At 41.9% G+C, this 16,265-nt stretch overlaps 1 protein-coding gene across 10 annotated transcripts in view; it reads right to left on the bottom strand.

Annotated features, from left to right (window-relative positions):
* The window catches only part of TTBK1 (tau tubulin kinase 1), a 108,232-nt gene that overhangs the window by 33,581 nt on the left and 58,386 nt on the right, over positions 1-16,265 (bottom strand). For 8 of the 10 annotated variants that reach the window (XM_083830506.1, XM_083830508.1, XM_083830503.1 and 5 more), the window contains 6 exons: positions 15,924-16,016; positions 15,063-15,188; positions 9,880-10,034; positions 8,676-8,895; positions 4,869-5,044; positions 1,419-1,977 (listed from right to left, as the gene is read on the bottom strand). In XM_083830506.1, the coding sequence (XP_083686632.1) occupies positions 1,419-1,977; positions 4,869-5,044; positions 8,676-8,895; positions 9,880-10,034; positions 15,063-15,188; positions 15,924-16,016 (1,329 nt within the window). Of the gene's footprint in view, positions 1-1,418; positions 1,978-4,868; positions 5,045-8,675; positions 8,896-9,879; positions 10,035-15,062; positions 15,189-15,923; positions 16,097-16,265 lie in introns of all 10 variants that reach the window. The other 2 variants (XM_083830510.1, XM_083830511.1) reach the window with 1 other exon arrangement.

Here is a 16,265-nt window from a genome sequence, read left to right as displayed (position 1 = left end):
ACATAGCTGTATTATTACTTGCTATGCCCACTTGCTATGCTTGCTCCAGCCTTCTGTAGCTGTGCTAAATATGTCGGTGGGCATCCCTGCTGGTTACCAGCTGGTTCTTACCATGTTCATCACATCTTGCATTGACCAGCCTAGTAAGTGTACAGAACAAATTCACACACAGACCCTTTCAACCCTGACAGTCCTGCCTAAGCAGCCTCTAGATATCTGGGGCATTCCATATATTGGCTTTACACAACAAACTCCTCCACTTTTTTTTTTTTTTACTTTTTTTCTTACTTTTTTTTTTTTTTTTTTTTTCTTCCAGAGAAGAGAAGAATCTGGGCAGGGTCTGCACAGGAGGGTCCAATAAAGGGAACACTCGCTTAGAGAATAAGCTCAAGAGGGAACAGGAGATGGAGCTACCATCTTCCAGAGGACAGTAAGAAGACTGCACAGGCACCTGCCATAGGAGGGTATCAGGGTGTACATAACCCAAGAGTTGCCTGCTGTTTCCCGCACTTATGGATTGCATGTGCATACTAACATACAAATTTCAGCCCTCAGGAGAACAATTTTATTGCTTCTTGCTATGAACAGACTACAGTATAGGGAGAGCCTTCTTCTACATGTCTGAAAAATGAAGATTAGATATGATAAAGGAACTCTGAGCCTAACGGTATATCATGTTTTTCCAGGTAGTGTAATAAAAGATATTTATTCTTACTAATAAATTAACTTCTTTATATCTTCAGAGGATCAAAAGAAAAAAAAAAGGCAAAACTGAAAGAAAGAAGTCCTCTACAACTATCTGAAAAAAAAACAAAAAACAAAAAACAACACTGTAGCTAATGAACATTTCTGTGAGTAAATGCCTCGTAGCAACAATGCCAATCACTGAAGGCTAATGGGGTGTGTACGTGCTGGTTACTCTGAGCTTTTTATTAGGTATTCAAAAGAAAGTTTAATTTCAGGGAGTTGCTTTATGCTTTGCATTGCTGCAGGCCTACCCACGATGTGTGATTACATTAGACAGCACTCTCTTGCAATATAACGCTGCTGCTGCTGAGAAACTATGAGGAGAAGGTGTGTTAGCAACACCTCCATACCACTAAGCAGTTATTAACAAATCACTGAGGGATGGCAATAAGAGAACTGATTCAAGATACCCACAACCAGAACTGTGCTCTCCTCTTGTTTCCGTGCAAAAATGGCTAAAATATCTTAATAAGCGTGTCCTTAGTAGTGGACAAGGCTCCTAGCTATAGGGAGCACCTCTAAGGAGTTCACATTTGTAATCACTGTTAGAAAGAGTTTCACAAGAGCATTCATGCTTGGAATCACAGACTTCTCCAGCATGGTTGAGGCTTCCCAAGATGACGACCTTGCTACCCTAGGCAACGAGATACAGACCAGAGCAGGGATCTTACCTGTCTCTGAGGACCAGTAGGTTCAGATTCTCGTCTCCTTTGTCGGATCGCTGGTGCTGAGTGTAGGGGGGAGTGGGCTGGACTTCCTGCCTGCTGTTCGTGTTTACTGTCAGACACTGTTTGAGAAGGTCCTTCATGTCTGTGGGAACTGTCCTCCTCAGTCACAGGCTGCATACCCCGACTTCGCCCATCATGCGTCTTCGGCCTGACTGCAGCATCTGCCCCCAAGCGCCTCCTCTCCTCACCATCTTCAATAGGTCTTAGCTCCTCGGGCTCCTCATCCGTGGTTCCAGAGGTGCTTGGCTCAGCACCTGGGTGAAAGTCCTTCAGCTCTGTCTCCTTATCAATGATAACCCACTCCTTGCTATCGAAGTCCTCCTCCTCTGCAAGTGGCACTGAGCGGAAGGCATTGCTAAGGGCTTCGTGTTCCACTGAAGCAGACACATCCATCCTACCACTTGCCTGCCGGTCAGCTTGGCCAGTGTCAATGGACAGCATCTGGGCTGGCTGGGAGGAGCACACAAGCCGTGATGGAGAGCCAGGTAAATCCATTCGAGACCTAAAGACAAAACAGAAAACTGTTAAAAATACGTCAGGTTTGTGGTTAGAGTTAGGGGGTCATAAGAGTTGAGAAAAAAACTCTATAGTTTTCACTCATTTATTGGTACACTTCAAAAAGACAGGTTTAGGCAAAAACATCTAATAGAACCTACAATGGCATAAAGACATCCCCCCTGAAGTACTTCAGTATGACAGCCAATTTCAGCAACTCTCTTTGTGTAGATGACAGTATTCAAACCAGTTTTCCCCCACAAAACCCGTGTATCCATTGGGAAGTTCTACTGCTTTGTGAAATAAAGTTTCCTCATTGGGAAGTTGTACTCCTCTGTGAAATAAAACCCTAAATCTTAAATCTACCATCTGACTTAACATTTTCTCTGCTGGGCTCCTATAGACCCTTCAGCTGCACCGTGCTCTCTCTAAGGTGGCCACTGAGGCCTCTAAGGTGGCTACATAGGCTCTTTGGAGACAGCAAGAACCTTTGATTCCATTTTGCAGCAGGAATTTCACTGAAATGCTCAAAAGGCATAGGTGACCTCAAAATAATCTGGAGGAGCAGGAAGGAAATACAGCAAGTATTCTTTGCCAGAGGGTGGTATAGTGTTCAGTGACTCACAGCCTAAATAGCAGCAACTTATGCAGCCATGCAGAAATACCTTTCAAACAAGCCCTGGGAGCTCCCTGTGCCCCAATGGCCTTGGCATCATCACAGCTGGAAAAGCCAGAGGCACTTCTGTCTTTCTGTTGCACAGCGTTATGGTCCTCGCTTCCCATTTGGCCTGCACCTGCTGCTCACTTTGCTTCTCTATTCAGTCCTGTCTATCACAGAGGCTGGCAGCTTGTTGCACAGTCAGAATGTCTGCTGCATAGTAAAAGACACCTGCAGTGTTTTTTTACAAAGAGATTTCAGCAAGAACCATACAGGAGCCTAACATACTCTTCTTGGAAAAATACTTTTGTATGTAAGAAAGCATCAGGGGAAACAGAAAAGTTTCTGAAAGTTTCTGAAGACTGACTGAAGGGTGAGGGTTACTAAGCAAAACTGGGTATCTTTAACACAGTGGAAGGTCAGAGCTGTGAGGAGTCAAATTAGGAGTCAATTAGGAGTCAAAATGAGTAATTTTTGATGAAGAAAGAGGAATTAGGGAAGGAGACGAACCACGGGATGATGCAGAGAAAGTAGTATGCAAAAACAAAGATCTCAGCATAATCCAACTGATGAACCTGAAAGAAGTAAGGCTTTATCTGTTAAAGACTTAAAAATAAAGTATATTTTTGTGAACAGAGGAGACAAAGTAGCAAGGTAAGACTGAAGAGTGCCCCCCTGCACACATACACACAGTATGTGAAAAACTGGATTTTAGTGAGCTCTTGTTAAAAAAATAAAAGAAGGTGTCTGGATTTAGCCAATGTCTTCCTCCTTTCCCCAGAAGAGGTGAGACCCCTGGAGTGGAAGAATTTACTCCAGGAAGCCAGAGGAATTTCTCATTGCTGGGAGTTGTGACTGTGTTGTAAAAAGAAGAAAACAGAATAAAGAGAAAACTGTGTGGCACAATGGGATTATATTTGCACTATGCTGAGGCAGACTATGTGGAAGATGAAAAAAAGATATTTATTTTAAAAATAGGGGCTGAGGGAAGAGAACAGGAGAAAGGGATGATTCTTGGATAATACACTTTTTCTGTGCTAAGTTAGCATGACGCTGAGTAGACAAGAAAGAATGGGAAAAATAAAGGAATTAGTTAAAATCTTTCAGTGAATGTACAGGACTAGTACTGCTGACAATTATAAATGGCTTATTTCCCTTCCTATTTTAAAGAGGACAAGAAAAGAAAGAGGTAGCTAGAACCAAGATTTGTTACTCAAATCCTAAATTATTAACAGCAACACAAACAATCATTCCTGGGGTACAGAAGTATTACAGCTTCCTCCAGACATCCAGAATGAACCAGTACCTAACAAACAGGGGGTAGTGCTAAGGGCTCATCCCCTCTCTCTAGTTCTTTTTGATCCTCCTTCATTTCCAAATTGTGTCTCCTTGAGACTGATCTTCCTGGCTGAAGTCTGTCAGATTTTCTCTGACAAAGAAGAAGTCAGAGAAGAAGGCTTGTCTCTTTCCTATCTGTTTTACAGGGGTCATTTCACCAGTAAGTTCTGCAATGCCAGTCCATGCCCTGACTTTCGACACGAAGAGGACAAGAGAGTAACAGGGAGTATGAAGGGGATTACCAACATCACGGGCCTATGTCTTGTAACATGCATTCCTCAGCAAACAATACTTTAAGCAGCTTCTTTTAATTATTTTTATTATTCTTGGCTTGTTCTTCATTTCTGTGCTGTGGATCTGATATTAGGTACTCCGTTAGTCCTCAAAATCAGGCTTTGCCTTCTGGGTGCAATGCATACTTAGCACATGCAAACAAGTGCAATAGTATAGGCTAAAAAATGGATATTATTATTATTAGTGAAAACTAATGAAATAATGAAACCCACCAGATGAGGGTCTGCCAGCTAGCTCTCAGAATACATGCACCCCTGTATGTATCCTAACAACATCCATTATTTCCCCCCACCTCAGGTCAGCCAAAAGCTTTGTCAAAAAAGCTATGCTCTCTCTGATCTAATACTTTGCCTTCCCTCTGAAAAACGTCCCTCCCTCCATCTATGGAGTTATTTCCATCCAGGGACAGGATAAGAATTCTTCTCACTAGCTGGCTTTATTAACAGACATCAGTGAATCATCACAAAGATCATAAAGCTGATGTGAGTTGACTCCTCCACCCAGAAATGACCTTTCAGTGCCCAATTATCTAATGATCAGGTTGGCCTCAAAAATCAATCCTCAAGACACTGCTACGAGCAGTAGGATGTTACAAAGGGTGAGCAAACCTTCTTTCATGTATATCTGCTTTGCCATCAGCAGTGGAGAGGCGTTCTGACTCGGGGCTGTTCACACGGCGGTATCTTAGGGAGCGTGGTTGCGCAGTAGGGGACTCCGGAGGCACTCGGACAGGAGAGCTGGGGCAGACACCATTTCTCTGCTCCTCTTCCACCATGCACTGAGTCTGTAGGGGGTAAACACAGAGAACCTCAAAAACTGACCACAGACTTTGATTTCCCATCCTTCACTGTTGCTCTGTCCTTTCTTCCAGGACACGGTTTCAGCTGCGTTTTCACAACCTACACAAGCAATGCAAGGGACAATATGCCCTGCAATTAACTATATTAAAACAACGTATGGATTTTAATCAGTTCAAATATTTAACCGCCTTTACAAGATGGCCTTTGCCTTTCAATTACCTTGGAATAACTAATTCAAAGGAGTTTTCATGGGTTAAACTACTGCAAACACAAACCCTAACTGCTTCTCCAAGGCGTCTAAGAGCTAAAGCAAATTGGTATGAAAAATGCATTGCTTGTCTATATTTATCTGTGCAGGGTCCATGCATTATATTGCAATGTACATACTTCTAACTTGGATGAAGATGATACAACTAAGCCAACTTCTAATTCCAAAGGTGATGTGTTTGTTTGTTTGTTTAATTTTGGTCCTCTGTAAAAAATCTTCCAGGATACATACTCAACCACAATGTCTCTAAGAGCTTTCCACAGACCCAGGGTCAGCAGTTTGGAGATGCAGGGACCTGAACATACTTGTAGAGACTTGTGAGCATTGAGTGTTCACAAATCTATGAGTACATTCCACATGGCATTAGTGATTTATTTTTTTTTAATTTTTATTTTAGCAGCAGATAGAGGAGTAGAAGTAGGTGACTAACACAGCTGCCTTCTGCCTTCCACTGTGCTGCTTACTCCAGGAAGAGAAGACCTGTTTAGGCAAAAGCACAGAGGCAGAATGGCCCAAGGTCTATAACAGTAGTCAGGGTTTGCATTCAAACGTGTTGTGCTGCCAGCCATGCAGCATCAGCTACTACGCGCTGCCTCTGTGGGAGGATGCATGGAGAGTTTTTATCTCATTCTGAAGCGTGCCCTAAATTCACTTGCCCTCTGTTAATGCCAGAGACTCTGAATATAAGCAGGCCTCTCAGTAAAATGTTGCTGATCAAGAAAGCTGCCTTTGTGTGAGTACTGTGTACACAGCCAGTCAATCAGTGTTCGTAATTTAGCAGATCTAAACCACTCAGGCTGGGTTTGGAATGAAAGACTAAGGAGCCTTTGCAGCTAGGGGGAGTGGAGTTCTTTCAGGCATTACAGGAACTGCAGAATAGATGACAGCGATTTAATCTGTAATTCATGCAGGCCAAAACATGCAAGAAGGGTGGTGACAAATGTGTTTCAGAGAGGAACAAAATGCTGACATTGTAACCGTAGGGAAACAGGCAACTTGGTAAGATCCAAAAGTGGAAAACTGGGAGAGGGTGCAGGAGAGAAGGAAGAGGCTTCTGAAAAAACTCAGAACAAACAGTGACAGTGAGCAAGGAAAATGCCCTTAGCACAGACATGGGAGAAGTGGGACAGAAGGAAATCAGAACTGTGTGAACGAAGAAGAAAGATGCTCCTGATACCTCCTAGCAAGGTATTAGGGAGAAAAAACATGGCAAGATCTACTCATCACCTAAACACAAAGAGCAGGACAGAGACAGACGGAGTTAATTCTAGTTCCACAAGACCAGAAAATGAAGCATGGCAAAGCTGGGAATAGAAGAAGGGTGTTTTACACACCAGCTGCCTGTATCATTTTGAAAGACACAAGGGATGCCTGAAATTGCAAGCAGAGGTGAAGCTGTGTCCCTGCGGATTAAGTCTGCAGCCTCTTTTTTTTCCTCTTTGTGGTGATTGTGACTTGAATGAAAGCTGATGCTTTATCAGAGAACAATCAAAGAAAAGAGAACAGCCCTAGCAGAGAGAAAGTACAGGCAAGGATCAGACTAAAGATAACCCTCGCAGACAGAAAGGCCAGATTTCTTTTGTCTGGGAAAGCACGATGTCCTAGGCTCTATTTCATAGACTGCTGTGTAGCCACAGAGCTTGTCAGAACTGAAGTGCTCATTGCCGTGCTGACTCCTCTAACTCCTTTGCCAGTAAACTGACAAGAAATAGCATAACCCTTGGCAGGAGAGTCACCTGGTCATACAGTGGATGTTGCAGAAACCTCCCTTGCCTCTAGCTGCTGTTATGGCAGAGCTTGTGAATGACAGTGCTGAGTACCCAGACATGACGTACAACTAGCATGTGGAAAGGACATTTAGGACTCCCTTGCATACATCTTGGTCTGACTGAAGAGCATCAAGGCACCTGGTGGTTCTAAGGAACAGAAAAACACATAGGAGTTACCAGGATTTTTCTGTAAAATTCTTTTGTTTTGTTTTGTTTTTGTATGCTGTGGAAATAGAATTGCCCCACTCTGTCAGGCTTTTCTTATTTCATGTGCCTTCAAATAAGAACTTCTGTGAATGCACACATTTAGTTTACCAGAGAGAGATGAAGAATTGTTTTGAACTTGGTTTATAATTCTCAGTATTGAGGAATGCTTCTGTTAATGTTTCACACAAATAACACGTTGATCCAAATTGTATGCATTGGAGAATTTTAAGTAAGTTAGGTGAGATGCTTTCTTGTCCTAATATAATCTTTCCTAATGAGACTAAGGATAGTGGAGATAGCTATAGGGCTGAAAGAAGGACTAACTTCATGCCTGTGTAGAGATTAAGGTGAATTCTAGTCAGACCTGAACAGCTGGTAGATTTACCATACATTTAATGCTTTTCCACTAATGTCCATTAAAGACAGGTTTGTGAAGTGAATCCAATAATTCCCTGAAAAATAATTCCCCCAATAAATCCCTGATAAATGGCTGCTTGATGAAGGTTTCTCTGCTGACAGATTTTGTTTGCATCTGGTAACATGCCATGTGACATTCTGATTTTAAAATAATTGAGATCAACACAACAAATACTAGCTTACTTACAATATGTAAGTTGATCTAATAAACAAACGGGTAGATTCTCAAACATAATGCTTACGATGGAATCATCAGCTGGTAAGCCTCCAAGAAATTAGGTCACATTTGCAAGAAAGGACTGAGAAACAGCTTAAGGATTATAAGGAAAACCAACTAAGTCTACATGGCATGTAGACTAAAAAGACTAATATGACCTTGGAATGCAAAAATACAAGTGTATTAAGTAATAGATTATTCTCTCTTCACAGGGGTAAATCCATCACTATACGCCGTTTTTAGATTGTACCACCCATAGAAAGGAAAGTTAAAAAATTGGAAGACAAAAATTTGGCTAGTGATGAATCAAGATTTGGAAAAATACGGCTTATGAAGACACCTTAGATTGAATTTATTTCCCCAAGAGGTAAGGATGCAGTAAAATTTTAGTTTATAATTTCCAAAACTAGGACATTTCTGATACCATATCAGCTACTCAGGGACTAGAACACCATTGCTTGAAGTACCAAGATCCTACATAATGATATAATGGCTATATGAAAGATTTGCCCTAGCATTATTGGGCTCAAAAATGTCTTTTGCATAAAACCCCAAATCAATCCCAATGGCTTCCACTGTGTGAAAGAATTGTGATCCCCAATTCCACAGAGAAATTCCACGGTGATCTTTAGTCTGTACTATGGACGCCATAGCAGTGGATCCAGGTTGCTTATAGCAGTCTATGAATTCATTGCCCTAAGACCAGCAGCCACAGGAGGCAAATAAATGTTCTTTACTTTGCTGATGCTGATCCTGAGTTTGTTGCGATTCACATCTGTCTCTTCCCAAACTTCAGCCTCATTGAAAGCAGCGTTTGGTGTCTGGCCAAGACCTTCTGCTGGCCGGCCTGACAGGATGGGAGGAGCATTCTCTTGATCACTCAGATGTTCACCCTGTAGGACATCCTCAGTGTTCTCACGAAGCAAATCCCCAGGTACTGGAGTGACGTTAACCACCCTATGGAAAAGACAAGAAAAAAGGTAATAATATTAGTACTTAGAGAGTGCATCCCATCATACTGCCCCACAGAAATTCTTAGCAGCTTTTAGCTGCTTAGCATTACCTCAGATACTGCAACATGAAACAGAATAGGAGGAACTCACCTAACATACAGTCACGAAGATAGTGGGATGGGTCAGTGAAAGCATTTTGGGACAGAAACTTCTTCAGAAGTTTCCAGGAGTGCCAATTACACAATATGTAGCTTAAAACAAACTTCCCATCTTTGCATGAGACAATGATGCTTAATAAGCTTTGTAGCTTTTATGTTCTTCAATTTTACTGTGGATTATTATTGTTATCAGTTCCCTCAAAAGCACTAGGACAGACCACTGAGCTAAACCTTATCAACTTTTGTTTGGACATATTTACACCTCTGAGCATCAATCTCTGTGTACCTCTGCACTAGCACACAAATCACTCTGTGAAGGTTGGGAAGTTACATTCTGGGCATGAACAGCGCATGCACATGAACCCATGATGTGTTCAGCTCTGTATAAGAAACCTCCCCACAGCAAGCCAACAACTGGAGTTGGACTTGATGATCCTTATGGGTCCCTTCCAACTTGGGATATTCTGATTCTATGAACTGCCTTGCAGCAGGCACTCTCACAGAAGTGCCACCTGTGTGCACTCCATATAATATGCAAAACATATGGGTTCAATTAATCCCTGCCAAAGGTCTCCAGACTTTCCTGAACGTGACTCCAACCCACACTCATCCCAAGCAGAAAATATGTTTTCAGGACAGAAAGGGTCTGAAGCCAGGTTCCATTACCCTGGATACATGTTAATATACATCAAGTCAAGTCAGGTAGCGGTTACCAGGCAGCTCCTACTTTCCAGGATCATAATGGCCTTTGAATCTTTCAATAATGAACTCGTCAGTGAGCTTGTTATCGAGCAGGTCCATAGTCTTACTGGTGTAACTGCAATACTCACCCAAACATGGCTGCGGTTTGCCTGGTGTTTTGCTGTGGTGGAGTAGAGGTGCTAGTGGACAACAAGACATCTGTACCAGCCTTCTCCCAGTCAAAGGCTTCATTTTCAGTGATGCCTCTTTCTTTCATGCTGTTCTCAAACACGGACATGATTAGCTGGAATAAATTTACAAAAACAATTTATTCTAAGTGGCTGAGAGAAGCTTTCACAAAAAAACTGAAGTATGAGCATGACTATGAAGTGCATCTTATAATCTCCATCTTGCCTGTAAAAGGTAAGGATATCTGTTAAAAGGACAGATACTCTTTATGAAAAAAATGAAGCTACTAGCAAGTGTTCCACACAGCAGTGCATTACCCAAGGAAATGTGATGTTCTCCTGTCAAAGGAAAACAATCTGGATGCTCTAGGCCAACACAGCCATGTGTGAGGTCTTGTTATTCCAATAATATTGTTCATCTAAATAATTCAGAATTGAGCAGACTCAGCCTTAAAGTCAACGTGAAGAGAGAATATGGTGACAAAGACATGTTACTTATGGCATAGAATTAACACTAGGACATGAATAAAAGATACCATGAATAAAACCCCTAGTTCTTTGCATTTAAATTCCAGCTGTGTTTATCAGCATGATCAGAAAACATTCTGCACGAAGGCCAGGAGAGCCTGCCATTTCCTACTACCTTCAGCAAACTGCAATTAAATTCCTATTTGCAGCTTTCAGTTGAGCCAGCCTTTTCCTCCTATTTGTGGCCTAGAATCAAACGATCTCTGCAGCTTTCCTCCTGCAGTGACACTATGTCTAAGTAAGAGAATTCTCAGAGTTGACTTGTCAGCCAAACCAAGGGACAGGTAACACTCCCCCAGAGTGTAGAGACAGACTGGACATGACATGCCAGTTGTAGCAAGTCCTTTGCTCAGAAAGGGATTTTAATGTTGAATATGATAGGATTGAGTTTCTGTTAGCCTCATATCATGATGCCTCCTTTTACCTTTACTGGAAACAGGACTAGTGCTGCTGCTGTTGGCAGGGAATTTCTTGCTCAAAACCAATTATAAGGAAATGAAGGGTCACAGTCTTGCTCTTAGTAAATGCATTTCTGGACTTCGTAAACGTACATGGATGTTTTCTCATGGATTTGCCTAGTTACTTACTGAATACATAAGCTTTTGAGCTATACATGTCTTATGGCAAAGAATTCACTTATTTTGTGAACTTTTTTTTTTCTTCTCATTTAAACCTGACATCTGCTAATTTCATTTGGCAGTTCCTCACTTTCAAGTTAGAAGAATTATGTATACCTAATTAGAACCTAAAAATTAGGCTCAAATGCTGAAGCTACCAGACTGGACTTATCTCCAGTACACCCAATGGGTCTACACCACATGCAGACATGTCTGTGATAGTGAGCTGCCCATGAAAGCAACTCACTGTCATGGTGCCTGTAGCTGGTCTTACTCTGAAAAAACATGGACAGCGGGCAAGGGCCCACTGCTATTCTTTGGACTCTTCAGATGAAGAGCACTCCTTCCTGAGCTTCCATCTTCAGCTAGACCCAGCTGTAGCAGGGCTGAGCTCCCCCAGGAAAAGCTCAGAGATGACATGGTTTCCTTTCAGGATGAGAAAGGTTCCCTGGGTAGGTGCTAAAAGAGGAAGTGGTAGGAATTGTAGTACTGGAGGGTCTGTAAGAAGAGGATTTAGAGGTGAACAGAATATCACTCAGAGCTGGTGGGGGAAAAGGAAGTAGTGTGGTTACTTAATCAAGGCAAAAGGGAGACAACCATGGTGGGTATCAAGAGCGCGCACACAAAAATCACATAGAGGCACAGGTGTGGGAAGGAGAATTGCAGAACTACAAGGAGGAGGACAGAATTCACACAAAGAGAAAAAAACACAAGCTGAGTTAGTGGGGTGGATGGAGAGAGGGAGAAAGAAATACAGCTGTGAGTGGTGAAGTATCTCTTCCCCTCTCCCTCTTTTTTAAAAAACAGCAATATGGATAAAGAATGGCAGGGGAAAAAAATAGGCAAGGAGTCACTAATATAAAGGATCTTCCTTGCCTTCCACCACTAAAACATCTTTCCTGTGACACTGATAAAACCATAGATAGCAGATGCAGTTGCTTTTTCCTTTGTGTGTGCTGCATAATGATGGTGAGGACTCCAGGTGTATTTCACCATCCTACTGTTCCCACCCTTCACATGGGCATATTTGCCTACATGGACAATTCCAGATGCTGATAGTGTCAAAGCTGAAGATAAAGATTGCAGACTTCAAGGAACCGACCACTCAGAGGATGGAGCACAGCAGCAGCGGCCAGTCCCCACCTGTCTGTCCCCATTAACAAAAGAGCAAGAAAGGAGAGGCTGACCCAATATGTCTCTTCTTACATTCTTGTTTGGCCTCTTTATAAAGCCAAAAGCATCCTATGATATCCAGCATCCTGCAAAGCCAGAGACATCCATCAGGAGAAGGCAGACAGAAAATACATCAACTTTCAGACAGTGAGGGAGGAGGGAGCAGTAAGAGTGATTTGGTAATCAGAGGCTCACATGCAGCGTTTATGTATCATTCCCCACTTCAAAATGATGGAGGTGAGAGGAAGGATTCTACCAAAACCTCATGTTACTGCAAAAGAAGGAAAAGCTTAACTCAGTACACAGAGATGGGAGCCATCAAAACTGCATTGACACTGGATCAAACAGATGGAATATTAGAAGGCTTAGGAATGGAACAGAACATCACAACTGCAGTTTATCACTTGTGGGCCATACACATCTTGAACACGCAATGCTGGCAATTCCCCACCTCAAAAGTGTACGACTGGAAAGGTTCAGAGGAAGGTCAAAGGTAGAGTAACTGTGGAGCAACACTGTGGAGGTCTGCAAGATTGTGTGTAGCTGGGAAGGGGGAGAGGAGGTAGAGATCCAGTGTTGGGAGTTATATCCATGATGTAAAATGCCTTAAATAAGGATGGCAGGTGGTAAGTTTAGAAGAAACAGAAGGAAGTGGTTCTTCAGGCAGCAAGCACTTAAGCTGTGGACCCTTTCTGTCACACGACATGGTAAACGTTAAAGGTTTGCATTAGTTCAGGATGAGACAGGACAAGTTCATGGTAGACAAATTCTTTGAGGACTGTGAAATACGGAGACATTTTTGGATGAGGAGACTCTTGAGCCTCAGGGATCTTTGATCCTCAAGCTTTGAGAGTTTTCTTGGGAAACATCACTGAATGTTCATTCTTTTATAATCTTCTCACAGCCAACACTGTTGGAGACATGCTACTAGGCCAGAAAAACATCTTTTCCAAAACAGTGCAGCTGCCCTTTCATAATAATTTCTCTCAAAGGGAAGAACTTGGAGACTGACCAGAACTGAACAGCGACATCGAACACTAAACCCGTCCAGCGATAGGTCAGCATTTAGAATCCTAATCCTCGCCTGGTGACTAGTATGTATATCTTAAATTGAAATATAACAAAGAGCTAAGAAAAGAAAAGGTAAACTGCAACTTTAAATCGCATTCATACATATATATATTATTTTGTTTCCTTATTTCTAATCTTATCATTCCAAATTTTATACCAACCATGACTTCATATCTGAATAGACATATTTCCCTTGCTTCCTTAACTTCTTTGAGGGTCTGGTACTGGTGTCAAATTCAGATGCCATCTGATATATTTTTTAATCTTTCTCAGTAATAAATCCAGATAAGTGAATACAAAAGACACCTCTGGAGAATTTGCTGGCTGGAATATATCTCCAGTCAAGCTAGAAGAATCAGAGTGCAGCGCTGAGCTGCTGGTGCCAGATTTTTGTGGAGTTCCCTTTTGTATGCTTCTTCCCAGAGCTGCACCTGCAAGAAACTGAGGGCAAGGAGACAATTCACAGCTTCAGACAAATCCCCAACTGTGAAAAAGCTGTTCAGGATTTGTACCGCACTAAAATGATCTGGAAACACCTCCTTCCATTTCTATCTCAAAGATGGCTTTTCAGTACAGTTAGGACACAATTATTTTATATTGAAATAGAATGATAGGAGGATGTAGGTTCAAAAGGAGCTTTCTAATCCATCTGGTCAAATCAGGGCTAATTACAAAGTCAGATTCAGTTCCTCAGGGCCTTGTCCAGTGAAGTTTTGGAAATCTTCAAGGATGGAGATACCACAGCTTCTCTAGGTACCTGTTCCACACATAACAAACCTCATTCTGAATTTTGCCCCTAACTCTAGTCACAACTTCTCTTGATGCAGCTTGTGCTTCCTGCATTTTGCTGTATGCCTCCAAGAATTCTGCCTCTATCCTCCCTTCAATCCTCCTTGAGACAGCAGAAAGCAGCAATTAGATCCCCTCTTGTCCTTCCTTCTCCAGACTAAATAAATTCCAGTCTCTTCCTTCAATTCACCTCCAATTCATCCCTCTCCAGCCCTCCATTTTAGCTGCAAATGCTGCATTTCCACTGTACTATCCAGAAAGTGTTTTTTTCCTGAAAAACTTTTCTTTTTTTTTAAATGAGTTGTGGTTGCTATGCTGAACATGTACGTGGCTAACATACAAAGCCACATCCTCCCACTCATTTGATGCACTGTCAACAGGAGCAGTCACTCAAAAGACTGCACAGATCTGCTCATAAAATGTTGTTTTCATTGCTTTGGCTTTAATGTGGAGAGAACAGCACTGTGATAAAGGGAAACAATCAAGTTGCTTCAGTTATATTGTGTTAGCTGAACTACCATAATTGATCACATACATGCATGGAAGAAAAAAATGTTAAGATGAACATTAAAGAAAGGTTTTAATAGCTAAGGCCCACATAAACCTGCAAGAAACCAGAAGGATTGGTGTGCACTGCTGAGCAGTTGGCACAGGCTCTCTGCAGACTTTGGCAAGCTGTGCTAAAATTCTGCCACATTTGGAGTATCTCGCAACATTTATGGTTTAATGAAAACCAGAAATACTCTGTTGCTTGGGAAGAGCTTTCTGTTTCAGAGTAAGTGCTTATTTTGGGCAGGGTTGGCAAGAGGGTGAGGCAATGAAAACTGTACAGTCCAACCTTTTTCTCCTGGTCCTAGAAAAGGTATTCATCATCCTGATATGAACATGTGCATGGAAAAATTAGAAAAAAACAAATGCCAATCCAGAGTGCCGTGCATCAGGCTGGTAACAAAGAAAGGCTCCTACCTGATAGTCTGGCTTAGTGAAGTAGTCCAGGCTTGCAATATGATCCAGAAACAGGTGGAACTCTGAAGGCATGTGTTTTAGCAGCATTCGGTGTTCATACTTTTCTTTTATCATGCCAACTTGTTCCTGAAAAACAGAAAATACCTCAGAGTCAAGAATCTCTTTTATTGCTTCACATTCATACTTCCTCGGTCTTATCATTCCTGGAATACCATACAGTCCGGGAAGACAGGTGCTGCTTAGACACAGCTCTGTGTGTAGACACTTCTGCTGTTTTGGTGTCCCTAGCACAGTGAGGTAGACCACTGCAGACAAAGGCAAAAGGAGAATCGTGAGTCAGAAACACTCTTCAGAAGCTGTCCCTTCAGCAGAGCCTTCGGCACAGGTAACATATTTCTTTCCACGATTTAATTCTCAAGCACAAAGTACTTCCAATGTAACATGAACAGTTAGCTTGATTCTGTTCAAATTTCTTGTTGCAGTTCCCATTTGGCTTGTTTTTCATGGCAAAGCGTTATCCTCCCTCCTTTCTCAAGGCTTTGCTTATTTGTCAAAAGGACAGTTCTGATGCAGTTTTTCCACTTTTGTGTTTGCTTTGCAAGAACAAAGTCAAAGTTGCTTGATCCAATATGATTAACTATGTGCATAAGAAAACATCTATCTACTCCAAATAAGACAAGCTCCACTCTGTGCGTCACAGCACACAAAAACAGGTTAGCACCTTGCAGCAAGATCTGATGAAAAACAGGCTCCAGCTTTACTTCAGCAAAAAGCAGCACTGAGCTGCAAAAAGAGGAATAATAAGAGTCATAATAACAAAATACAGCATCCCGTCTTAAGCACAGACACTAGGTTTCCTACCTTATCTTTGATCTTTCGCCATGGAAGCTGACCAACTGCAAACTCCACCAACATGTAAAAGAGGGACCACAGATCATCATGTCTACCCATCTCCTGGAGAAAAGAGAGACGAAGACTGAGGAGCAAAGTTCCATGCTGCTCAGTGGTCCAGGTGTGCTCTCCAGATGAGCTACCTCATTTTAAAAAGCAGGAAAAGAAGTCATACTTCCCATTACACGATCAAATAAGCCAGATTAAAAATTTAAGATGCAAAATCAAGCACTTCTTAAACTGGGCAATGTCAATACAGTCACTTGAATAGCTTCATTTGTTTTCCTTGTGAATATAATAGGAAAGAGTTTT

Source organism: Anser anser (assembly GCF_964211835.1).
Source record: "Anser anser genome assembly, chromosome: 3".
Taxonomy (NCBI): domain Eukaryota; kingdom Metazoa; phylum Chordata; class Aves; order Anseriformes; family Anatidae; genus Anser; species Anser anser.
Note: the sequence above shows the minus strand (reverse complement) of the source record. Positions and strands in the feature narration are given on the sequence as shown.